The sequence below is a fragment of the Aquarana catesbeiana genome, linkage group LG10, assembly GCF_042186555.1.
Source record: "Aquarana catesbeiana isolate 2022-GZ linkage group LG10, ASM4218655v1, whole genome shotgun sequence".
NCBI classification, from domain to species: Eukaryota; Metazoa; Chordata; class Amphibia; order Anura; family Ranidae; genus Aquarana; species Aquarana catesbeiana.
Window position 1 is genome coordinate 20199805 of NC_133333.1, and position 27492 is coordinate 20227296.

At 41.4% G+C, this 27492-nt stretch overlaps 1 protein-coding gene across 1 annotated transcript; it reads right to left on the minus strand.

Moving 5' to 3' along the window:
- Nucleotides 1–494: 494 nt before the first annotated feature.
- On the minus strand, nucleotides 495–25684 carry LOC141109940 (uncharacterized). Its single transcript, XM_073601194.1, has 7 exons — nucleotides 25542–25684; nucleotides 23660–23800; nucleotides 19284–19427; nucleotides 16633–16749; nucleotides 11942–12088; nucleotides 9431–9574; nucleotides 495–886 (listed from the first exon to the last, which is right to left on the minus strand). Exons 1-7 carry the CDS (start codon nucleotides 25597–25599, stop codon nucleotides 768–770), a joined length of 870 nt encoding a protein of 289 aa, XP_073457295.1. The 5' UTR covers nucleotides 25600–25684; the 3' UTR covers nucleotides 495–767.
- Nucleotides 25685–27492: the final 1808 nt, after the last annotated feature.

A 27492-nucleotide genomic window follows, 5' to 3' on the forward strand; every position in this document is an offset into this window, starting at 1 on the left:
AATAAAAACATATTATTATTTATTATTAATTTGTTCAGTTCCATTTGTTTAGATGCTTCATTCGTTATTTTGGATAATTCGTAACTTCAGATAAATTTGTATTTGTTCAGTTCACTAACAGCCAAATTTGAAAGGAAATTCGCATACCTATAATTTAATATTTAGTCATTATTATTTAAGATTTTCGTTCTTTTGAATTTTCGGATTTTCATTGTTATTGTTGGATTCCCAAATTTCCAATTTTTTTGATTTTTCAGATTTTCAAACTTCGAATTTCTGAATTTCCAAATTTTTGAATTTTCAAAATTCCGAATTTTCGAAATTTTGAATATTCGGAAAAATGTGGAAATAAGAAAATTCGGAAATTCATATATTTCCGAATTAACTAATTTGTCTAAATTCGTTAAAAAACGAATTCAGGACTAAACAAATTGCCCATGTCTACTAGGGAGTTTTTTTTTTTTTTTTTTGGGTTGTTTGGAGAGTGCATGTGATCAGCACAGGGCCAATCAGCACTGCTCAGACAGAGGGTCAGGGGTCCTGCAGCCTCATAGGACAGTCAGAGCAGAATGAAAACCCCTCCTTATAATCTTTAACCAGACACTGGTAGAAGTCACAAGACTGCTATATAATGCTGATGATTTTAGCCGTTTATATTTACCAAAACATGTTCGGCGTACTGTGGGAAACCAGATCTAGTGAATACAGGGTCCTGGGTTTGGTAACACTTTAATGCTGCGTCCTCCACTGCTGGAATCAATTTTACCTTATGTACAGGTAAAGCGATGGTTAAATTCTACATCATTAATGATCATGAGATAATTTTGGGCTTCGCACAGCGCCTTAGTGCCGCAGCCACGGAACGAAAAAGCTGCAGAGTCAAAATCTGTAGGAACAGACAAATTTTACACAATTATACCACCAAGCTTACAGAAATGATCTTCAATATACAGCTAGTCATAATAAATGAATAAATGAATAAATAAATAAATTCAACATGAGTGAATGTACTATAATAAATCATCATTTTATTCACAAAACCCACGCTCCTAACTATCGTTCTCTAAATCGCAAAGCTAAATAATGTCAACTAAATGAAATTCAGTATTCTAAAGTTACAGTCCATATTCCCCTTTGACATGCTGCTGTTTTTCTATGGTGAATGTATTAACCACTTAAGCTCCGGAAGTTTAACCCCCTTCATGACCAGGTCAATTTTTTTGTGATATGGCACTGCGTTACTGTCAAATGCATCGCTGTACCCAAATAAAATTTATATCAGTTTTTTTTTCCCCACAAATAGAGCTTTCTTTTGGTGATATTTGATCACCATTGCGTTTTTTTTTTTTTTGTTTTTTTTTTATCAACAAAAATACCAGCAATTAAAAAAAAAATATATTTTTTTTTACCTCCTGCTATAAAACATATCCAATAAAAAAAAAAAATGAAAAAATAAAATGTCTTCATAAATTTAGGCCAATATGTATTGCTACATTTTTTGTTATAAAAAAAATCTCAAAAAGCGTATAATAATTGATCTGTGCAAATGTTATAGCATCTACAAGCTATGGTATATATACTGGATTTTTTTTTTTTAACAATGTTTTTATTGAGGTTTTTCAGATAGAAAAGGATTACAAACAGTCAAATAGGACATAATCCATTTCTGAAAATGTAAAGAAAAGACATTGATGCCTAGCTAAGCATAATCGATGTGCACAGTAAAGAACATGTAAAACCAAGCGAGAAGAACAATGCTTATGGGGAGCTCTGTATCAAACTGATGATGATGTTGACCATGCCTCCAAGACAACGGAAAACCCCTCTTGGGAGCAAACTGTGTCTGGGTGGGGGCATAACCAACCATCTCTCTCTTTTCCCCAGAGAATTTCTTATCGTTAAAGTTTGACCGGTTCCGTACCGGCTCACGCACATATACTGCGGCACAATGGCACCGCTGCGCAAAACTCCGTACAGGTACGGGGGGTTCCCTTTAAGAGCCGCCAGAGGGCGTGCATGCACCCGCTGCACAGCGAGGGACCCAATGCGCATGACCCGGCGGTCGCCGCCGGCCACACGCAATTGAGTGCGTGAGAGCCAGCGCGGGGATTTGTGTGTGTAAATGTATTTTATTGCAATTTTATGTGATAGACCAACACAAAGTGGCACATAATTGTGAAGTGGAAGGAAAATGATAAACGGCTTTCAAAATTTTTTACAAATAAATATGTGAAAAGTGTGGCGTGCATTTGTATTCATCCCCCTTTACTCTGATACCCCTAACTAAAATCTAGTGGAACCAGTTGCCTTCAGATGTCACCTAATTAGTAAATAGTGTGCACCTGTGTGTAATCTAATCTCAGTATAAATACGGCTGTTCTGTGAAACCCTCAGAGGTTTATTAGAGAACCTTAGTGAACAAACAGCTTCATGAAGGCCAAGGAACACACCATACAGGTCAGGAATAAAAAATTAAAGTGGGCCGTTTTGGAGGAAGTTGAGGGCCAAATTTTTGTCCCAGTCCAGCCCTGGCGAGAAGCCATGTGGGGGACACAGCAAACATGTGGAAGAAGGTGCTCTGGTCAAATGAGGCCAAAATTGAACTTTGTGGCCCAAAAGCAAAACGCTATGTGTGGTGGAAAACTAACACACCATCCCCACCGTGAAACATGGTGGTGGCAGCATCATGTTGTGGGGATGCTTTTCTTCAGCAGGGACAGGGAAGCTGGTTAGAGTTGACAGGAAGATGGATGGAGCCAAATACAGGGCAATCTTAGAAGAAAACTTGTTAGAGTCTGCAAAAGACTTGAGACTGGGGCAGAGGTTCACCTTCCAGCAGGACAACGACCCTCAACATACAGCCAGAGCTACAATGGAATGGTTTAGATCAAAGTATTGTAAGAATGGGGAAAACACCGCGCTAACTACAGTATAGAAAGGGGAGCAGCTACCTACAGTGTGACTAGTACAATAAACAAAATAGTGAAAAAATGTAGCGCATAAACAAATATGCATAATATGGTGATATTAATGTGAAAAAAATTTGTTCATATAAAAAAAAAAGTTCATATAAAAGTCAATCAACCAAATCAATATTAAACAAAAATAATTGCCTATATCCAAAATGGAAAAGGCAAGTGAATGTCCAGCTGTGTGGTGTGAACCCCAAAATGGTGGAAATGGGTATGCAGATCCGTCTGTGTAAACAGAATATACAGCCACCGGGTGGTGTGAATTCCATGGAGGACAAACATGAACAGGATGGTAGGTATATGCTCTTACCAGATCTGGTGGACTCTATTGTCAATGATATAAAGTCATCAAGGCAGTGTGCCACACATGAAAAGTGTGTCGATGTCCAAGTGGATGAAGCCTTTACGATGGATTCCGGGGATCTCCTAGGACTTTCCAAGTCAGCCACCACTTCAGGAACTCCGGAATGGAATCTTGGAAGGTAGATGTAGCCGGATGGAACGCCAACTCATACCGGTAAGTTATGTGGAGAAAAAATATTGTTTCCACATAGTGCAGGTAAAAGGGAGGTATTTTATTTATAAAAAACCCATACCATTAAAAAGTGATCACAATGAGATAAAATAAAAGGGCAACATAAAGGGTGAAAAAGCATCCCTACGCGTTTCAACCTAAAGGTCTTCTACTGGGGCATAAATCACCTCTTCATATTGCCTGTATATACAGATATAATAAATAATATAGACCAATCAGCAGGAGGAATGTAAATACTTCACCTAATTGGAGAGAAATGGTCATCTGACTAGCGAACCCGTGACCTAGTTACGTGGACCAATGAAGTGTGGAGACATGTGGGCCCGTTGGCCAATCAGTGAGCAGATCGGAGAAACAAACTCCATGGCCGCGTGCCCGCATGGCAAACAAAAGGAAATGATGTCAGTGACAGAAAGCCAAACTCTCTCTTATAGATTAAGAAATTAAAGACTTGAGAGATAAGTTGATTCCACATAAGATCACAGCAGAATATATTACTTTATCTACTAATTTGAAAAATATTTTAGAAAAAGAGGAAAAGGATCAAAGGAATAAAAAACAAAAGAAATACAACAGAGACTTCATCGATTATATGACTAATTTAGTCTTTAATTGGCAGAAGAAGATTATTCCACCTTCAGCTGGCAATGGGGAGCTGCTTCCCATGGAGGCTTCCAATTCCATAGCATCCAATCCCGATAGGAGATTAGTGTACGAGCCTTCCCAGAAGATTGCTATTGCAGCCCATCCAACTCAAAAACATAGTCCAAGGGTGTTTCAGACAAGTGCCTCCCCGCCCTCCTATGGGTCTCCCGCCCCTTATTCCGTTCTATAGGGGTGGAGGCTCCAGAGGTAGAAGTAGAGGTCAACAACGTGGACATTCTGTTGACCCATATTATAGAAGAAACTCTGGAGGTTCCCCCTACCATCAGGGAAATAACCACATTAATCATGGTCAATGACATCTGAATTACGATTCTAACTACCGTACTCCAATTCGCTTACAAAATCGATTTACACCACTCCGAGAAAATGTTTCTTATGATGCTTATCAATAATCCAATTCTTACTATGATAGGGAAGATGATTTATTATTTGATTTGATTTTATAATTACAACCAAAACCATCCAGTTTCCATTCAACATACAGGTTTTCAGAGACCAACAGAAGAATATCTGGGAAATTTAGAAAGAAAAGATGGACCCCAGGGGGTGGAGGGTCCAAGGCAAAAAGAAAAAGGACCTAAAAGCTCGGCTATCTTGACAGATGCCGAAAAGTCAGTTCTCGATAGGGGGCTTAAATATGTCCCTCCTGGACCCCTTAACAAGTTTTCTACATTTATTGATGTTTTAAAGTTCACCCGGAAGCTTAGTATACAAAGGCACTTTTTAGCCCAACCTCTGAGACCTCCCACATCCGATAAGGTCCTCCTTTCTATAGATGTCATTCCATCTGAAAAAGATTTTGTACATTCGGGATTATCGAATCCTTCCCTTTTGAACCCTCCTGGCATTATAGCACCTTCCATTCAAGTTTTCAAAAATCTCGTTTTACAGGATTTAGATAAATTATCCATTTCAAAGAAAAAAGTTTACATTAATCCTAGCATCAAAGTTGGATTAAAGTTACTATGGGAGAGAAAAAACCTTGTAATCCGTCCCGCTGACAAAGGCGGGGGGATTGTCATTTTAAACAAAGAGGATTACCTAATAGAAATAATTGGACCCTACTGTTAGTTACAAAAAAGCTTTAGTGGAACTAATTGATGAAGGTTTCTCATTGGGGATTCTAAAAAAGAAAGAGAAAAGTTTTTTAGTTCCCCAGGTTCCACGTATTCCTGCCATCTATTACCTCCCCAAGGTCCAATAGGACCCTGTAAATCCCCCAGGCCGACCTATAGTCAGCGGGATCGTCTCTGTCACGGCTCGCATAGGAAGATATGTTGACTTCTATCTCCAACTCCTGGTTCGCTCTACACTAGAGACACTATCAAATTGCTTGAGTTGGTCAAATTTAGAGAAGGGATGATTTTAGTTACAGCTGATGTAGCTGCACTTTATACGTGTATACCTCATAGTTTGGGCTTTGATGCTGTTGAGAATTATCTCTTGAAGGATGCCAAACTCCCTCTATTACAACAGAAATTTATTATGCAGCTCCTCAAATTTGCCACCCGACATAATTATTTTTGGTTCCAAAACCAATTCTACCTACAAAAAAAAGGTGTGGCTATGGGGGCAAAGTTCGTCCCCAGTCTTGCCAACCTCTTTATGGCCCAATAGGAGGAGGATGTCGTCTATGCCGCCCAGAGATCTGAGTCAATCCACTGGGCGAGGTACATTGACGACATCCTCCTCCTATGGGATGGAGATCGTACATCATTGGATAGTTTCATGGCCACACTCAATCTCAATGATTGTGGGATTGTGTTGAGCTATGAGGCTAGTACCACTTCAGTCCACTTTCTAGATCTTGAGATTATGGTAGTTGAGCAACATTTGGAGTTCAAGACATACTTCAAACCTACTGACCATAATGGATACATTCCAATGGATACATTCCAACTGACTGCGAGGAATTGACTTCAACCAGGCCCAATGGTTGAAGTCAATTCCTCGCAGTCAGTTCTTGAGGTTACGTCGTAACTGTACAAGGACCTCAGACTACTTGTCCCAATCTCAAGTTCTCAAGGATAGATTTTTGGAAAAAGGTTATAACTCTGACATTTTAGATCTTGAAATTAATAAAGTACTTTCTATAGAGAGAAGCTCCACCTTAGTGGAACATCCCAAAGAAGCTCTGGATTCTAGATTCAGATGGTCCTTTTTCACCACTTATTCCACCCAGTCTAAACAGATCAGGGAGATTTTCAAAAAACATTGAAAGGTGCTCCAGAATGATAGATTGCTCGGTCCTGTTCTCCCTGAACAAGTCGGTGTCATCTTTAGGGGTGCACTGTCTATTCAGGGGCAAGTTGCCCAGAATGTAATTGATCTCCCTGAGAAAGTGTCTTTCTTCCAGCAGTGTAAAGGTTACTATCCTTGCTGCAGGTGTAACGTGTGCCTTCACAATACTGGGGGGAGACATAAAACTGACACTTTTAGATCTACTGTTTCTTCATGTATTTATTCCATGAGGCATTTTACCACCTGTGCTTCCCGATACATCATATATTTGCTTACCTGCCCTTGCCATAAGCAATACGTTGGTCGTACCACCAGGACCTTTTCTACCAGAGTCAACAAACATATTGCTGGGATTAAGGGTGGGAAAAGCAAACATACAGTACCACGTCACTATTTACAGTTCCATAATAAAGACCCCACTGGCACGTTGTTCCAAGTGATTGACAAATTTATCCCTCATTGGAGGGGTGAGTCCTGCCTTAGCGGGGTCTCACGCTTAGAGACGTATTGGATTCATGAGTTTAGGTCCTACTTTCCGTTTGGGTTGAATGTGGAGTGGGACCTCAACTCGTTCTTCAATCAGTCTTAACCATCCTTTACTGCATAAGGTTCTTTCAACCGTGTACAGTTATTTTAGTCCGTTACTACTTCTGGTTGGGTGACTTACATACTCCTTGCCTTGTCTCCCAATTCCTGTCGTGGTCCTTGGACATTTGAATCATTCCCTTTTATTTTATACTTTTTATACATATTTTTTATTTATTTTTTCACTCATTTCCTTTTTGCCTCTTTGTATGTAGTTTTGAATTTGAGGTCTGGAGTCACTTCCGGTTGGGTGACTGGTGTATAGCCCCCCATTTCCAGTCATGTCTCCTTACCACGGAGCCTGTCCCCCCTTTTTTATTATTACACATATGTTTTATACATCTTGCCTGTCCACTATTAACCATGCTTTGGTGGTTCGCCAGGGCCACCATTATAGAATAGACTATTATCCCTTTTTATCATACTTTTCCCAGTGACCTGGGTTTTGGTCATGTGGGCAAGTTGGATCATGTGATAGGATGTATTGCGCAAGCATTTGGCTGCCCGTTGTGGTTCTCAGATATTCCCCTCGTGCGGTCACATGATATGGTCCGGATCGGTCACGTGACTCGAAGCCCACGTTTTCGCAGGCTTTCTGTCATGGACGTCATTTCCTTTTGTTTGCCATGCGGGCCATGGCCGTGGAGTTTGTTTCTCCGATCTTCACACTGGTTGACCAACGGGCCCACATGTCTCACATTCTCAACACATCATTGGTCCATGTAACTAGGTCATGGGTTCGCTAGTCAGATGACCATTTCCCTCCAATTAGGTGAAGTATTTACGTTCCTCCTGCTGATTGGTCTATATTATTTATTATATCTATATATACAGGCAATATGAAGAGGTGATTTATGCCCCAGTAGAAGACCCTTAGAAACGCGTAGAGTTGCTTTTTCACCCTTTATGTTGCCCTTTATTTTATCTCATTGTGATCACTTTTTAATGTTATGGGTTTTTTAAAAATAAAATACCTCCTTTTTACCTGCACTATGTGGAAGCAATATTTTTTCTCCACATAATTTTCCGGTATGAGTTGGCGTTCCATCCGGCTACATCTACCTTCCAAGATTCCATTCCGGAGTTCCTGAAGTGGTGGCCGAAATGGAAAGTCCTAGGAGACCCCCGGAATCCATCGTAAAGGCTTCATCCACTTGCACATCGACACACTTTTCATGTGTGGCACACTGCCTTGATGACTCTATGTCATTGACAATAGAGTCCACCAGATCTGGTAAGAGCATATACCTACCATCCTGTTCATGTTTGTCCTCCATGGAATTCACACCACCCGGTGGCTGTACATTCTGTTTACACACAGCTGGACGTTCACTTGCCTTTTCCATTTTGGTTTTAGGCAATTATTTTTGTTTAATATTGATTTGGTTAATTGACTTTTATATGAACTTTAATTTTTTTTCACATTTTTATCACAATATTATGCATATTTTGTTTATGCGCTACATATTTTCACTATTTAGATCAAAGCATATTCATGTGTTAGAATGGCCCAGTCAAAGTCCAGACCTAAATCCAATTGAGAATCTGTGGCAAAATTTCTGTTCACAGACGCTCTCCATCCAATCTGACAGAGCTTGAGCTATGTTACAAAGAAGAATGGGCAAAAATGTCCCTCTCTAGATGTGCAAAGTTGGTAGAGACATCCCCAAAAAGACTTGCAGCTGTAATTGCAGTGAAAGGCAGTTCTACAAAGTAGGGGGCTGAATTCAAATGTACCCCACACTTTTAACATATTTATTTGTAAAAAAAAAATTGAAAAACATTTTTTAATTTTCCTTCCACTTCACAGTTATGTGCCACTTTGTGTTGGTCTATCACATAAAATCCCAATAAAATACATTTACGTTTTTGGCTGTAACATGACAAAATGTGGAAAACTTCAATGTATATGAATACTTTTTCAAGGCACTGTATATGGATACATTTATTTATTTTGCAATCTCCACTTGATTCATTTTCATATATTTATTTATGCATTTGCACTTTAATTGTTGGGAAGCGCAACACATTTGGGTTTACTATTTACTTATATTTCTATGTGGATTTTTGGTGAGTGAAGCTGTCACCGAAGTTTATGTATTTTCTGTTTCATTTGTAACACCTAACGCAATTATTGTTTCATTTATTGCTCTAAAAGCCCCTGCCACTACACGCTGCAAAAACTAAGCCTATGTGTGCATGGATACTTAGGCTAACATGCAAGGGAGTTTAGAGGCAGGAAAAAAAATGCCCGACACCCCTAGAAGCAGCTGCAAAAAACATCCAGTGTGCATGAGGCCTCAATGTTCTATGAATTCCCTGACATGGCGATGTCTAGTGCTGAAATTGTGTGGTCTGTGTGCTGTGACTGAATGTACATGTGATTGTGTATATCTGATAAAGTCATTATGAGATAAAAAAGTAAACTTACCTGTGGACATTGTCACTGCATAACTCACACACTGCTTCTCATCCCCCCGACAGTCCAGGGTGTCAGCGGTCTCACAGGAGTCAGAATAAGATGATAGACATGTTTTGCATTTCACACCGTTGGGTCTTGCTAATTTAGATTTCCCTGCACAATAATATAAGTATTACAATGTTAGAGGAATGTATTTAGGGAGGAGCTCTGGCCTAAACCTTTTTTTTTTGGTTGTAGTTTTGAAAGGAACTGGCAAGGGTTATAACATCAAATATTTTTTTTTTTACTGCTATCTGTGTACATGCTGGAGAGATGACAGTCTTCTAACCTTTAATGTGAACTGTGAGCAAGTGCCATGGAAGAGTGGAGAGAGCAAAGTGCTGAGACCTGAGTTGAATGATATTTCTGCTTGTAGCGTGAATTTGAGGATGAATTGCTCCATAGTGGCTTTAATTACATAAGTAGGTCAGTAAGGTCTTGTCTTGAAGCTCATGTTAATTGTCTATAGCAGGGCCATGGTTCACAGGAGCAGCAAGGGTGCACTGGTAAGGTGAGTAAAGATGGTTTGGGGAGGGGGGCCTTTGCGGCCCATTGGGCACTTATCTTCAGTGGTGCCTGTTTCTTTCCATTTTCCTTTCCATTCTCCTTTCCATTCTCCTTTCCCTTCCCCAATTTTGGCTTTGGTACATGCGCCCTATGGCAGTGCCCAGTTTCCTATACCAAAAGTTTTACAATAGCTTGTGTTTTAGCCCTACAAATGGCAATTCACATTATTCAATTGTCTAAAGCAGGGCGGGAGCACTGGTAAGGTGAGTAAAGGTGGTATGGAGATGGGGGGCCTTTGTGACCTACTGGGCACTTATCTTCAATGGTGTCTGTCCCTTTCCTCTCCTCTCCCCTCCCCTCCCCTCCCCTGCCCTCTCTCCTCTACCTTCCCCGTCTCTCCCCTTCTCTCCTCTTCCCACCCCTCTCCCTTCACCCTTCCACTCTCTCTTCCCTCTCCTCTCTCCACTTCACTCTCTTTCCCCTCACCTCCTCTCTCCTCTCCTCTCCTCTCCTCCACTCTCTCTTCCCTCCCCTCTCCCTTCTCCCCTCCACTCTCTCTTCCCTCCCCTCTCCCTTCTCCCCTTCATTCTCTCTTCCCTCCCCTCTCCCTTCTCCCCTTCACTCTCTTTCTCCGCACCTCCCCTCCCCTCTCCTCTCCCTTCTCCCCTTCACTCTCTCTTCCCTCCCCTCTCCCTTCTCCCCTTCACTCTTTTTCCCCTCATCTCCCTTCCCCTCTCCTCTCCACTCTCTTCCCTCCCCTTTCCCTTCTCCCCTCCACTCTCTCTTCCCTCCCCTCTCCCTTCTCCCCTTCATTCTCTCTTCCCTCCCCTCTCCCTTCTCCCCTTCACTCTCGTTCTCCTCACCTCCCTCTTCCCTCCCCTTTCCCTTCTCCCCTTCACTCTCTCTTCCCTCCCCTCTCCCTTCTCCCCTCCACCTTCTCCCCTTCACTCTCTCTTCCCTCCCCTCTCCCTTCTCCCCTTCACTCTCTTTTCCCTCACCTCACCTCTCCTCTCCTCTCCTCTCCTCTCCTCTCCTCTCCTCTCCTCTCCTCTCCTCTCCCTTCTCCCCTCCACTCTCTCTTCCCTCCCCTCTCCATTCTCCCCTTCACTCCTCTCCTCTCCTCTTCCCTCCCCTCTCCCTTCTCTCTTCCCTTCTCTTCCCTTTCACTTTCACTTTCTTCAATTTTGGCTTTGATACATGCCCACCCATGGCAGTACTCCTCTCCTCTCCTCCCCTCTCCCTTCTCCCCTCCACTCTCTCTTCCCTCCCCTCTCCCTTCTCCCCTTCACTCTCTTTCCCCTCCCCTCCCCTCTCCTCTCCTCTTCCCTCCCCTCTCCCTTCTCCCCTCCACTGTCTCTTCCCTCTCCTCTCTCCCCTTCACTCTCTTTCCCCTCACCTCCCCTCTCCTCTCCTCTTCCCTCCCCTCTCCCTTCTCCCCTCCACTCTCTCTTCCCTCTCCTCTCTCCCCTTCACTCTCTTTCCCCTCTCCTCTCCTCTCCTCTCCTCACCTCCCCTCTCCTCTCTCCCCTCCTCTATCCTCACCTTCCCTCTCCTCACCTTCCCTCTTCTCCCCTCCCCTCCATAACATTCTTTCTTCAATTTTGGCTTTGATACATGCCCACCCATGGCAGTACCCATTTCCCATACCAATAGTTTGATACAAGCTTGCTTAAAAAGGAGGCTTGGTTATCCACTCCTTCATATTATTGGCTCTTGTGACTCGACTGACCAATGGCAAAGGCTTAAACCGCAATATGGGGTTTTTCCTATTTCTGGCAAAACCCCAGGGATTAGCTACAAACTCAACCTTCTCCCTAGCCCCTACCAGGATAACTGTATATGAATATTTTATTTATGCAATTTTGCTTGAAGGCAGGAGGTGAAAAAACAGCCAATGTATAAAAAAAAAAAAAAAAAAAAAAAAAAAGAACTCTCCAAATTAGAACAGAAAACAGAAGTTGGAGATTTCCTTACATGGTGCTATTGAAGGTGTACAGCCGTCTTCTTTACAGCAACTTGTTCCCGTGGCAAATCTTTTGCCGGTTATACTCATGGTTCCAAAGATGTTACACTTGTCTTCCGGAACACATGATCGGGCAATGGAAGATGTTGTGTTTGCAGCTGAAAATAAAAAATAAAAGGTGCTCAAAGTTACAGAAGCAAAAATGTTTGTGCTGCCAGTTGTGTGCACCACTTGTGTTTTGTATTATAGATTACTCTTAGTCCCCCCTACTTCAACACTGTACTACACTAAATAGTCAAGATCGAGCCTTTAAGGATTGCAGAGGAAATCTAATAAAATGTTTCCTAAACCAGAAAAAAAGACATCATCTGTATTCATTATTCAAAAAATCTGTATTAAATCCCAACTGGGGTCACCTACATACTATACATTACAGGGGCATCAAAGCAAAAAGGTACGCAGAGTGTTAGAGTTGGTTTTCTTTAATCACAAGATTTACCCCCCTTCCTGACCAGGGTATTTTTTGCGATACGGCACTGCGTTACTTTAACTGACAATTGCGCGGTCATGCAAAGCTGTACCCAAATAAAATGCATGTCCTTTTTTCTCACAAATAGATCTTTCTTTTGGTGGTATTTGGTCACCTCTGCGGTTTTAATTTTTTGCACTCTATACAAAAAAAGATCTACAATTTTGAAAAAAACAAAAAAAAAACAAACAAACAATATTTTTTACTTTTTTTTTTTCCACAATCAAGGTTTTTACTTTCTGCTATAAAACATATCCAATGAAAAAATAAAAAAAATAAAATGTCAACATCAATTTCGGCCAACATGTATTCTGCTACATATTTTTGGTAAAAAAAACAAAACAAAACAAAAGCAATAAACGTATATTGATTGGTTTGCGCCAAACTTATAGCATCTACAAACTATGGTATACAGTATATACTGGAAGATGTATTTTTTTATATTATATTAGCGTATTATCAATGACATAGTGGGACTGCGATATTGCGGTGGACAGTTGGACACTAACTGACACTTTGTGGGAACCAGTGACACTAATACATTGATCAGTGCAAAAAATATGCACTGTTACTGTACTAATGACACTGGTTGGGAAGGGGTTACACATCTAGTGTGGTCAAAGCGTTAACTGTGTGCCTAACCAGTGTTTTTGTGTACTGTGTGCTGCTTTTACTAAGGGAAGTGAAGGATTCTATTTTCTGCTTTTCAGGGACACAAAATCCACCCCCTCCCCCCTTTGTTTACATAGGCAGAGATCCGTGGTCACACATGGGACCAACATCACAGCACAGGGGACCTAGGGACCGACCCCGGAGGTACCGAAGCTAGAGGCAGTACTGAAGTGGATATAAGTCAAGTAAAAACCTTGTTAACAACCAAGTTCTGTGCTAAGATTTTGGCAGGAACTCACATTGTGACTGGGAGTAAGGTGACAAGCTATGGCTGTGAGTCTAAAAAGTGGAACTGTGCAAAAGCATTCGGCTCACTTCTGAGTTGGGGTGCCGCTTACAGTGGTTGTAAAGTCTCAAGGTTTTTTTACCTTCAAAGAATTCTTGGCAATAATGTCATCTTGACTGTATGGAGTCAACCCAGCCAGGATAAGTTATGTATGGACCACCACTGGAGGTCTGCTTCCAATTATGGCACAGGGATAATTATATTTATAAATAGTCTATAGAAGTCATTACTGTAAATGAGTAGGATTCCAACTGAAAGGGAAGAGGTTCTTAAGGCGGACAACCATATCCTCATTCAGTGCCACGGACTTAGCCAAATTAACTTCCACCCTTGACACCCTACCAAAGTCTTGGAGCAATTTGAATACCTTAGGGGTAGAAGTCATGGGAGAGGTCAGAAACAACAACAAATCATCTGCGAACCATGCATTTATGTTCCCACTCCCCGCAACGCACCCCCCCCCCCTGATGTCTGGGACGGTCTTGATAGGGATTGCAAAAAGTAAAGGGGACAAAGGGGCAGCCCTTCCTTGTACCCCACGCTATATAAATGGGGGAAGAGAATTGGCTTTGCAAGATCATAAGAAACTGGGACCTGAACCCCCACACATCTAAGACCTTGAACATATAGGGCCAAGAGACCGTATCAAAGGCCTTCTGCAAATCTATGGATAGTAGGAGAGAGAGAAGGACCCCCATCCCATCCCGACTCGAAGCAGAGAAATTATGTCTATAGCCTGACAAATCTGATCAGGACCCTGCTTCCAGGGAAATGAAGCCCACCTGATCCTTATGGAGGCAATGAAGGAGGTCAGTCGGTAAGCTAAAATTTTGGTCAGGAGCTTTAGGTTGTTGTTAATCAAAGAAATGGGTCTATAATTGCTAACCTCACTGGGATCCTGACCCGGCTTAGGTATAACTGTAATACATGCCATGTTTAGGGCCGAATCCAGGGAGCCCTCCTCCCGCAGAGAATTTAAAAAGTAAGTCACGTATGGGGATAAGGTATCAGCAAACTTCTTTTAGCAGACAACAGAAAAGCCATCTGGCCTTGGCGCAGAGCCTGTTTTAGCATGTTTAATCACCCCCAAAACCTCACCCTCTAAAATAAGGGCATCCAACAGAGCGCAATGTTCTGCAGTCAGCTTCGGCAAGGAGAGGTCAGTCAAAAAAGAGTCTACAAAAAAACAGGCACCCCTCCACCGCAAGCTCTTCTCGGCTCTAGTAGTCAGGGCTAGATTTAACGCCAACCTAGTGGACTCAGTTTTAGTGAGTGTCTTTCGATTGGGCTTAAGTTTATGTGCCTTACAAAGGGTCTGCAGATCGGAATCTAGTCTCTCCAGATTCAGCCGGTTCTCTCTCTTAATCTGGGTCAATATTTGATTTATTTTCCCCTGTATAGTGGCTTTGTGGGCCACTCATAACATAGTGGGGTTCACCCCCATAGTGTAATTTTGTTGAAAGTAGTCGCACAAAGCCCGGTCAATTTCAGTGCACCTAATCCGATCACTGAGCAGGGATTTATTCAGCCGCCACTAAAAAAGGGCCTGGTGAGCCTGAAAGTTCAGAGAGCCCCAGACAGACCATGGAGTGATCAGACCAAGCTGTCTCTCTGATAAGTGTCTTATGTACCAGAGGGATACTACCGCTAGGGATAAAAATGTGATCAATTCTGGCATATGTGGCATGAGGAGCAGAATAATGAGTGTAATCCCTGCCCGTAGGGTGGGTTTCCCTCCATACGTCAACCAGACAGAGAGAATGGAGTAACTTGGCGAGATAAAGACTCGCCTTAGAGGACCGCTTAAATTACAGTAGGTAGCGGAAGGTCTAGATTTGTCCAGACCGGAAACCAAAGCGAGATTGGAATCTCCTTGCAGCCGGGAAAATTAATTTAAAGCGGAGTTCTGCTTAAAAAAATAAAAAATAAATAAAAGTCAGCAGCTACAAATATTGCAGATGCTGACTTTTAATAATCAGACACTTATCTGTCCCAGGATCCAGCGATGCGGGGGGAAGCCCCGCTCGTGTTCATGTCCTCTCTACAGCGCCAGCATTGTCACTGTGGGCATCCGGCTGTGACTTCACAGCCGGGCACGTGCTGCGTATGCGTGAGCTGCGCAGCGCGCCGTGACTGGCCGGGCAATCATCTGGAACCTGTGATGTGTCCCAGGTGATTGCCGAGAGGGAGGAGGGAGAGGTGATTCCCCTTCCGGTGCTGCGGTGCTCCGGGAGGAAGCGGGAGCTGGAACCCTTTAAAAAGAGGGTATCCGCTCTCCCCCCCAAAAAATTACATGCCAAATGTGGCATGTCAGGGGGTCACCTTCCCTTAAAGTGGAAGTTCCATTATTGGGTGGAACTCCGCTTTAAGTGTCACTTCTTTTCTTTATATATGTCAGTTTTGCTGCAGCAGGTTCTATACATGCTACAGGTGAGCCACTTTACAGACAGACTAAGGGGACCCCTGTGTCAATATATTTAAAATAATTTTTCATTTGTATTATTTCACTTTAAGTTTCATTAAAATCACTTCTCCTGTAAAAATGATATTTAGGAAAAATGTTTGCATTGATACATGTCTCCCAGGGCAGTACCCAGGCCCCCATACCCTTTTATGGCCAATTACTTACATATAGGCCTTCAAATGGGGACTTTTGATTTTTCAAGTTCAGGTCCCATAGACTTTAATAGGATTTGCGGTTCGTGTCCAAACTTTTTCCATGTTCGGAAGTTCTGGTGTGAACTGAACTGAGGGGGTGGGGGGTGTATGGTATAGCACACCTGGGGACATTGTGAGTACGGACCTTTGTGTAGGATCCTAGTGACTGTTTGATGATACAATCCCTTGTACATCAGTGCCAGTGTGTGCTGGGACAGTTCCAATAGCGTCTCAAGATATTACTCATTCCCTTAACTGCATCCTATAAGGAAATAACTAAGAAGCTTTCCCAAAGTGAAGGGTGTCCTCCTATTACTGTTACTGTGTTTTTGGGGTATCCCACAACTCCTTACACCCCATCCAAGTTCAATTTTCAATAATGAATCAAAAAGACAAACCCCTAGTTCATTGAGCTGGACAGAGTGACTGTTTCTGTGTACCTGGCTACCCCTGCACTAATTTGAGAAAAGAACCAGTTAAAACTACAGCGCCCCCTTTCGGGGGGTAGCACTACACTCAGTTTCAAACTCCTGGGTTTGTGATGGGTTTTGACTTACCAGATGCAGTTACTCTGTATGAGGAGGCACAGACCTGATTTGTAGGGCAAAACTCTAGTATACCTTCACATTCTAAAGAATCCTCAGCTCTGCAGAGTACACACATAAGAGGAGCGCCTAAAATATAAAATAATTAAAGACAAAAAAAATCTATCAGAAAAAAAAAAATGTCAAGAAAAAAAGTAATGGGAAATCACTGCAACATGGGAAAAAAATTATATAACCAAACAGAACGAAGGATAAAACTTTATACTCCCAAAAAAAAACTGACACTAGGAAATTAAAAAAAATGTATAAATATTTTTTTTTTCAAATAATTTTACAAATGACTATACAAACTGCATAGAGGGTTCTTTAATGTAAGAGCAGCAAGGATGTGGAATTCCCTTCCACAGGCGGTGGTCTCAGCGGGGGGGGATCGGTAGTTTCAAAAAACTATTAGATAAGCACCTGAACGACCACAACATACAGGGATATATAATGTAATACTGACACATAATCACACACATAGGTTGGACTTGATGGACTTGTGTCTTTTTTCAACCTCACCTACTATGTAACTATGTTTATTTCTATATCAAAATAGTATAGGAATTTTTACATTTTGTGAAACACCTATTTATTGTTTTTTAATTTTGTAGTTATAATTAATGGGGAATCTCTTTAACATGGGAACAAATAAATACACCATACAAAGAGAAGGAAGTGCAGGTGGATCACAATCTGATACCCATCGGTTCCCTGCTTTTACGACATTGCGGTTTCCTATGTTTGGAACTTTTTATGTATGCCAAACTAATAGGGAGGTTTTTATAATAAATATATTACATTTTTTACACTATAAGGAGCCTACTCTTCTCTTTTTTTTTTCTCTCCGCTATTAAACCCTGTCACTGGAATTATCAGGCACACCACCACGAGGAAAAGACATTGGACAGCGGCCGGAGGACACTCCTTGTTCACAGGGACCACTTAAGCGATGTTTGAGTGGGGATCTTTACTATACAAGCGGTGATTTGGTTCACACTGAGTGATTGTTAGCGCTGTAATGAGTGTACAGCTTGTATAACAGTGTAAATTTGCTGTCCCCTCAAAATAACTCAACACACAGCCAATAATGTCTAAACCGTTGGCAACAAAAGTGAAAATTTCCAAATTGTGTCCAAAGTGTCAATATTTTGTGTGGCCACCATTATTTCCTAGCACTGCCTTACCCTTTTGGGCATGGAGTTCACCAGAGCTTCACAGGTTGCCACTGGAGTCCTCTTCCACTCTTCCATGACGACATCACAGAGCTGATGGATGTTAGAGACCTTGCGCTCCTCCACCTTCCATTTGAGGATGCCCCACAGATGCTCAATAGGGTTTAGGTCTGGAGACATGCTTGGCCAGTCCATCACCTTTACCCACAGCTTCTTTACCAAGGCAGTGGTCATCTTGGAGGTGTATTTGGGGTCATCATCATGCTGAAATACTGCCCTGCGGCCCAGTCTCTGAAGGGAGGGGATCATGCTCTGCTTCAGTATGTCACAGTACTTGTTGGCATTCTTGGTTCCCTCAATGAACTGTATCTCCCCAGTGCCGGCAGCACTCATGCAGCCCCAGACCATGACACTCCCACCACCATGCTTGACTGTAGGCAAGACACACTTGTCTTTGTACTCCTCACCTGGTTGCTGCCACATATGCTTGACACCATCTGAACCAAATACATTTATCTTGGTCTCATCAGACCACAGGACATGGTTCCAGTAATCCATGTCCTCAGTCTGCTTGTCTTCAGCAAACTGTTTGCGGGCTTTCTTGTGTATCATCTTTAGAAGAGGCTTTCTTCTGGGATGACAGTCATGCAGACCAATTTGATGCAGTGTGTATGGCCTGAGCATTGATAGGCTGACCCCCCACCCCTTCAACCTCTGCAGCAATGCTAGCAGCGCTCATACATCTATTTCCCAAAGACAACCTCTGGATATGATGCTGAGAACGTGCACTCAACTTCTTTGGTCGAGCATGCCGAGGACTGTTCTGAGTGGAACCTGTCCTGTTAAACCACTGTATGGTCTTGGCCACCATGCTGCAGCTCAGTTCCAGGGTCTTGGCAATTTTCTTATAGCATAGGCCATCTTTATGTAGGGCAACAATTCTTTTTTTCAGATCCTCAGAGTTCTTTGCCATGAGGTGCCATGTTTAACTTCCAGTGATCAGTATGAGAGAGTGAGAGCGATAACACCAAATTTATATATACTGTATGTATAAATATATGCTGTATATAAACTGCAACAGTTTGAAAGCTTTTAACCTAAACTGTATGCAAATCAAATTTTTTTTCCTAGCTTTTTTCTGCTTATACTGTATCCTATCTGGAAAGATTCCCCCTTTCTATTTGTCCTGGTGACCATTGCACAGAAGATGATAGGAAATAAAAAATATTTGAGTTGTCACAGTAACAGGAGGCAAGGAAAAATCGTCTAATGGGTAAACCTGTTCTGGTGACAACTGTTTAGGAATGGGTCTCAACAAGCCGACAAAAGGGTCGACAAAACAGCCAGTACACTAGACTTTCAGAAAATCACCCCATATGTTTCCCAGGAAAAGTGTATGATAAGAACACACAGTGCTTATATTGAATGAAATGTGTAATATTTTCTTACCTTGTGAAGGTTGGTCCTTGGGGTTGCCAATTTTAGGGTCACAAGAAAAGTCCATGTTAATGAAAGAAGGGTCATTTTTATAGGAATAGCTCTTTATATCACAGACACTTTTAGTAGCACAACCCATTGCACTTTCTTTAACACCTTTAGAAACCAAACAAAACATAGAGATTAAACCCCAAAAATAAAAATGTTAAATATTACAGCAAACCAATTCTTACATTTGGTGGCTGCAGTAGTTGTATCAGACATTTTTTTCCTTTATTTTCACCTGGTGATCCTGTCAGTATTACACCTCCTGTCCTACTGTAGCACCCACCTAGTTAGGCTACTAGGTAAATCTAGTTTTTGGCTCCTGCTGTATCCAGGGGAGCAGTAGTTGTTTTGTATGATTTGTTCAGGGCTTCACAGGTTAATAGCATGTTTGCTTCCCCCTGCCTCTAGGAGAAGCTTCAGGAACGTAAGGAATTGAGAATTTAAATGACCTGCCTGAATACTGAACAGGACCTAGCCAATACCTGGGGAAATGTGCTCAGATGGTGGTTGGGTTGTTGTTAGTCTGGAGCCCTGGGAAGATGATCTTTTTCCCCTGTGAGGGAATGGATCTGTGAGCTGGGAGAGGAAGGGGGCTGCTTGCCCCTGGCATCCTTTGGACTGGATGCTGGATTACTTTACAAGGGGCTGAACCCATGGACTGACCTTGTTCCAGGATTCTGTGAGTAGAGTCTACTTTCTATGCTCAAGCTACTTCTTGGTATCCAGTTGTGAACCTATAGACTGTTCCAGCCTAGTTATACCTGTGCTAAAAGTACTTCATGGTCCCCAGCCTGAACCTATGGGCTGTCTCAGTCTAGTTATACCTGTTCTACAGGTACTTTATGGTCCCCAGCCATGAACCTGTGGACTGTTCCAGTCTGCCTTTACCTGTTCTTGAATCTACTTCATGGTCCCCAGCCGTGAACCTATAGACTGTTCTAGCCTATCTATACTTGTGATAAAGCTACTTCATGGTCCCCAGCTGTGAACATGTGGACTGTTCCAATCTGTCTTTATTTGTTCTCGAATCTACTTCATGGTCCCCAGCCATAAACCTACAGACTGTTAAAGTCTGACTATACCTGTGCTAAAGCTACTTCATGGTCCCCATTTGTGAACCTGTGGACTGTTCCAGTTTGCCTTTACCTGTTCTTGAATCTACTTCATGGTCCCAAGCTGTGAACTTAGACTGTTCCAGTCTATCTATACCTGTGCTAAAGCTACTTCATGGGTCCCAGCCATGATCCCATAGACTGCTCTAGTCTACCTGTACTGGATCTTCTGTTACTTAGACAGAGAAGTGTCCTCTGTTAACAACAGCTGACATTTTGGACTATCCCACCTCACCCCAAATCCTTCTACTAGCAAATAAACTTTAAAAAGACAACCATCAATGAGCCAGAGTGAGTGGACTATTACTGCATGCCTGGTAGCCTCTGCACTTATTTGGGGGGAAGAACCTGATTATTCACCACAGCCCCTAGAGGAATAGCGCTACACTAAGAAGAATGCAGAGAGCATAGAAGGTTTTCTGTTCACAATTTCTGGCAGGATCAACATGTGTTTTTTGTACTTACCAAACAGATAATACAAAAAGCTTCCAATGGTATGTTTACAGACGAAACAAGAAAAGAAAGGCTTTCAAAACCTTAAGATTGTAACTTATATAACCTTTAACAATAATATATATAATATAATATAACCTTTAAATTATATTTAAAACAATTCTGACATGTGCTTCTGCGGTAGGTCTGCGACCTGTGCTCCAAAAGGAGATTTTGCTTTTCTGTATATCTACATTACTCTGTAGCCAGGAATACACAGTATACTGCATTTAAGGTATGACATGCATGCCCTATGCTTGTCCATCCCCTTCAGAGTACACTACACATTTTTATTTTTACGATTCAAATATAGTTTTAAGTATAGTCGTTTTTTGGGTTTTTTTTCACATAATTACTAATTTGGAGGGTGTTCTCCAAGACTCCGCACCTGTCATTGAGGCATATTCACATACTGTAACTAACGTGTTCTCCTTGAAAATACTCTATTATTCCCTGTGAGGATCTATATCAACCTTTCTTAACCTTTTCAACATAGAGGAACCCTTGAAACCCTTGAAAACCTTGAAACCCTTGAAATAACTTTTCGGTCTCAGGAACCCCTGCTAAAAATTACTTTATCTACAACTCATGATACATTAGTGTGATGGTCAGTGGTAAGAATGCTCCTTGCACTTGTGGTCATTGGGAAGAATTACCCCCTTACAGGTAGCTAAAAAGATCAATGATGTCAGTGGGAACTTATCTGAGAGGCGGAAATTGCTCATTACTCAAGAAACCTCTAGCAAGCTCTGGAGGAACCTTAGCGTTCCACAGAACCCTGGTTGAGAAACCCTGACCTATATTATATATCATATTTAACAGTTCAAGATATGAATTACCTGTAATCATATCTACTTCTTCTCCCTTAAGGATACTCAAAACATCTCCCACTTCTCACATTTCTACCATAACTCTATATTCACTATTTGCATACAAACTTTCAAACCCCCCTAGACTTTTGCTAGGTAAATGATTTCTCTTTGTCTTTCATGGGGATCTCCTCCAAAATAAGCTAATCTACAATCTCTCTAAATAAACTCAAAGATCTCTAACATAGCAAAGTTTATTGTGAAAGCAGGGCCAGGACAGGGGTGGGCAGATAGGACCCCTACCCTGGGGGGTTGCCATTCTCACTATATTCCTGACAAGAGTAGTGACAGCAGCATCACTACTTCTGTCAGCCAAGCACTGGGAGCAGTGAGAAGAGCAGTAGAGAGACAGGAGGCTGTGCTCTATATCTCCTCTCTGCCACATGGTTCTCCCACCAGCCTCAGTTCTTGCGATGACTCCACTCTTGACAAAAATCCTCCTATTGACAAGTGAATGACTGCTGGGGGTAGGATCCCTTAAGCTTGCATATAATGGGGGGCACAGTTTGGCATCTTCACCCTGGTTGCTGGATGGCTTTGTCCCGGCACTGCCAGAAAGCACCATGTAAACTGAATGTAAAGTGCCAAATTTCAAAAAAATTAAATGCAGCATCCCTCTGAGAACCCCAAAAGCAGGATAGCACCTCCAGAGGCAGGGGCAGGCTAGCATTTCCCCCCAGGGCTGAGTCCATGGCTAAAATGGGGGGAAACAATATTGAGCGCCAATCACTTTTGTCTTTTTTAAATTTTATTGCAGAACGGTTAAGGAGGTGAGGGTTAGGGGGGTCCCAGATACCGTAGCAGATCACTTACAGCCTCCCCAGATCCAGATCAATGTTAAGCTTCAGTGTGTCAGATCCTTGAAGCTGACCCAGCAACACTTTAAGCACATTCCCAAATAGAAGTGGATCCTCCAAGTGAGTCACCAGGCCCTTGTGAGAGACCAACCTTCTTCCTGGCTTTCTCCAGCAAGGGGGCTCCCCTGGGTCTCCTCCTTGGCATGGCTTCCTCCAGACCAGGCAGGACAGCTTCAGGACCACTTCAGCACATGTTAGGCCCCAAAACAGGATATTGGGCCTAACAGCAGAGCCCCGTCCAGCAGCACCTCCCTGGGCCTCAGTCCAGGGGAAGAGAGACATGGCCTGTCCCAGAAATTTATATCCTCCCCCAACATACACCAGTGACATAAACTTCCTTCTGGATTGGCTGAAGACGATATTCATAGCTTATTTTTGTTTGTATTATCTCATACTGTGACCAGTAATAACAGTGACATCTACTGGTGACAGTGAGAAATCCCAAGCCAACGTTAGCTTAGGGAAAAACCAAGTGAAAAACTGTACAATTAGTCTAAACTAACTACAGCCCAGCCAAAAACTAAATTGACATAGTAGGCCCCTGTTTAGGACAAGGGGGCTACATAATTTCATAACCCAGCATGTTTCGCAGAAGCAGTTATTGGCTTCATCAGGGATGAATAGCAAGAAATGTGCTCAGTGCAAAGTGCCCAAAAAAAAATATAAGCAAAAAAAATAAATCACTTCATCCCCATGTCAGCTATGACACAGTAATCACATGTAGACTGGAAGCTTCAATAACATAATAAGCCCTCATAAGCACTTCAGATGCCGTTGCAGCCTAAATGTCACAATAATGTCAGATACAATTACAGTATTAATAAATAATAATGCATTAAAAAAAAATTATATATATTTTTTATGTCATTTATTTTACATTTTTGTGCATGTGTCTGCCTATGAAAAATGAAAAATAAAAATAAAAACTGAGTTTTTATTTTAAGTTTCTTTTTTTTTACTTAAACAGTATCCCCAAAAAAATACATATGTCCTTGTGATTAATTAAATACCTGCTGTTTCAGTGGATTGAGCAACACACATTTGCTCACTGCCGGCACATTGTAATTCTGATTCCGGGTTACACTTGCTGTTTTTTAAATCTCTGCATGTTGGGCATGACAGCCCATTGGCCTTAGAACTGTCAGCTGGCCCTTTCAGAAGATAATAAAAATAGCATTTAAAAAAAAAAAAAAAAAAAAGCATGTTAAAAATAAAAGCAAAGTTTACTAAACCGATGTGCATTGCTGACCTTACCATGTTTAAATTTACTCACTCAACTGAATGAGTCAGAGGAGTATTTCGCCCCCTTAAGGGATTGGTGAAATTAGCAGTTTTCGATTATGTAAACCAAGGGTTTTTTTTTTTTTTTTTTTTTTTTTTTTTTACAAACATCCATCAATGTGTTACAAAAAAAAATAATTAAACCAGAACTAAACTCTTTCAATCAACGTTACCTATTTTAATCTTTATACTGCTAGCATTAACCACTTCAGGTTTACCCCCCTTAATGACCAGGCCATTTTTTGTGATACGGCACTGCGATTCTTTAACTGACAATTGCGTGGTCGTGTGACACTACACAAATAAAGTTTTTGTCCTTTTTTTCCCATCCAATAGAGATTTATTTTGGTGGTATTTGATCACCTCTGTGGTTTTTATTTTTTGCGCTATAAACAAAAAAATCAGACAATTTTGAAAAAAAAAAAAAAAAAAACAATATTTTTTACTTTCTGCTATAAAACATACCCAATAAAAAATGTAAAAAATCAAATGTATTTATCAATTTAGGCCAATATGTATTCTGCTACATATTTTTGGTAAAAAAAAAAAAATCCCAATAAGCGCATATTGGTTGGTTTGCGCAAAAGTTATCATGTCTACAAACTATGGGATATTTTTATTACATTTCTTTTTTTTTTTTTACTAGTAGTGTCGACGATCAGTGATTTTTAGTGGGACTGACATTGCGGCGGACAAATCGGGCACCTAACTGACACTTTTTGGGAACCAGTGAAATTATTACAGTGATCAGTGCTAAAAATATGCACCGTCATTGTACCAATGGCACTGGCAGGGAAGGGGGTTAAAATTAGGGGCGATCAAAGGGTTAAGTGTGTCCCTAGTAGGTGCTTGCTAACTGTGGGGGGGGGGTGGTCTGACTGGATGAAGATGGAGATCCGTGTTCCTGCTTAGCAGGAACACAAGATCTCTATCAGCAATCTGCCCTGTTTTACAGTTCCGCCTTTCTGGGGAATATTCGCGGGTGGCCAGCGGACATCGGGTCCGCCGGACCCACTGATTAGCTCCCCCTCTGTCCAATCGGCACGCACCTCCAGCGGCGCACTTGCGCCATCAAGTGTCTAGTGCATGATATGCGAATATTATTATTTGTATTTATAAATTATAAATATTTATTATACTGTACAGGTACAGTATGTTGTTTCACACAATAGAACCAACCTGCTGCAGTACATCCGGTAAATACCGTAGATAGGAAGGTATATTAGATTTGCTTGCTTTAAACATGTTATTAGATTTCTTCAGTTTCTTCCTGGTTTCTGCTCTAGGCCATGGACATTTTTGTTCTTTCATCAGGAGGAGGGGCTTTCTCAGCTAAGCACACACCCTGCCTGTATGCCTGAGCTATAGACAGATGGATTCCAGGAAGTACATTTTAAATTAATAATTTTCCCTTGCCGCGGATGGATGCGGCTTGAAATGCTAGGGGGGGTGTGTGGACGGGGATTGAAAGTGATTTCTCAACAAAATAAGACATGGAGACATGGATGGATCGGGGAGTTTGCTTATTATAGTAAACATTCATTCAAAATAGTGTTTTCAGTTTGTGGTTCTCACATACAGTTTAGTTCCACTTTAAATAAAGGAGCTTACATTGGGGTAGCAATGGAGTGCAGGAATCAGTGTCACAGCATGAAATCCCCATTTTCATTGTGCCATTTAGATGGGTAATGCTGCCAGTTTTATTACACTTTTCTGTTGGCACACATGACTTTATATAGTCTGTATTGACTTTTCCATCTGTGTAGTGAATTGTAAAACAGATGTTAATAATAATAATAATAATAATAATAATAATATTTTACAATAATAATGTTAATAATATAAACTATTTTGGTTTATACATTTATGCTGAAATTCAAAATTTGTTTAAAAAAATCATCTAACCAGAGCCAAAGCAAATAATAATAATAATAATAATCATCATAATCATCATATTCATCATCCACAATATGTTCAAAGTCTAAACTTGTTATTAAATCATCAATACCCAACCAAAGCCAAATTTAAAAATAATAATAATAATTGTCATCATCATTATATAAACTATACTTCTATGCTCAGATTCTAAACTTGTTAAGAAATCATCTATATAGAACCTAAGTAAAAAAAAAAAAAATAAGAACCATTCTTCGTTCTTGTCGTTGACAACATCATTGGTCTTGAAAAGGAAGGGTCAACACTGCAAATATTGACTCTTAAATTGAATGTAATTGTCAATAAAAGCCTTTCACACTCATAAAATGCTTTTACAGGCAGTCCCTGGGTTACAAACAAGACAGGGACTGTAGGTTTGTTGTTAAGTAGAATCTGTTTGTAATTTTGAACTGGTTCATTTGTAACGTGTTTAGCTCCAGCCAAAATATCTATTTTAAGCTTTTTGGAAAACATAGGGAAGGGTTATCACCCCTGTGACATTTGTTTTGCTGTCTGTGCTCCTCTTCAGAAGATTTCACCTCACTTTCTGTCCCAATGACAATTGGATTTTGAAAATTTGGGTTTTTTAATGAAATAAGGATTGGTAATAAAACATCAGTGGAGACACATTTTCCCATATTAACTCTTATGCCCCGTACACATGGTCGGATTTTCCGATGGAAAATGTCCGATCGGAGCGTGTTGTCGGAAATTCCGACCGTGTGTGGGCTCCATCGGACATTTTCCATCGGATTTTCCGACACACAAAGTTGGACAGCAGGAGATAAAATTTTCCGACAACAAAATCCGTTGTCGGAAATTCCGATCGTGTGTACACAAATCCGACGGACAAAGTGCCACGCATGCTCAGAATAAATAAAGATATGAAAGCTATTGGCCACTGCCCCGTTTATAGTCCCGACGTACGTGTTTTACGTCACCGCGTTTAGAACGATCGGATTTTCCGACAACTTTGTGTGACCGTGTGTATGCAAGACAAGTTTGAGCCAACATCCGACGGAAGAAATCCTAGGATTTTGTTGTCGGAATGTTCGAACAAAGTCCGACCGTGTGTACGGGGCATTACAGGAGAGAATTTCCCTTCCTAGGGGTAGATTTCCTCCCACTTCCTGTTGTCTCCTTCCGTTTGTAAGTAGGAGTCGTTTGTAAGTCGGATGTTTGTAAGTAGGGGACCACCTGTATTATATTATATTTAAACTTCAGTATACCATAGTAACATCTGACAAAAAGATCTAAAAACACTGAGGCAGCCGACTTTGTAAAAAATAATATTTGTGTCATTCTGAAAACGTTTGGCCACGGCTGTACGTGTTCAGGAGTTTTAATCATGGGAAAAAAAATAAACCTAAAGAAAATGCTACCCCAACATGTCATGTTCCTGATGTGTGCCTGTACTTGAAAAGTATCCTCTTCTCTTTGTATTTCTTTGTGTGAAATACTTGGTGATCCTGCCAGTCCCATTGCTTTCCAATTTCAAACTGATCACATCGATCCCAGCATGGTCAGTTTTCTAGCTGTGCTGGAAGCATTGCCTGCCTGTCCTCCAATGGCCAAGACATGTGCCGACACGCCCCCCCCCCCCCTCATAGCCATTCACTGGGAAGAT

Coding starts and splice junctions, on each gene's coding strand:
- LOC141109940 (XM_073601194.1), bottom strand. CDS start 25,599: ATGAAAATGGGGATTTCATGCTGTGACACTGATTCCTGCACTCCATTG. Junction 23,801..25,541: donor CACTCCATTGCTACCCCAAT/GTAAGCTCCTTT, acceptor ATCTTCTGAAAG/GGCCAGCTGACAGTTCTAAG. Junction 16,750..19,283: donor CAAGGACCAACCTTCACAAG/GTAAGAAAATAT, acceptor TTTATATTTTAG/GCGCTCCTCTTATGTGTGTA.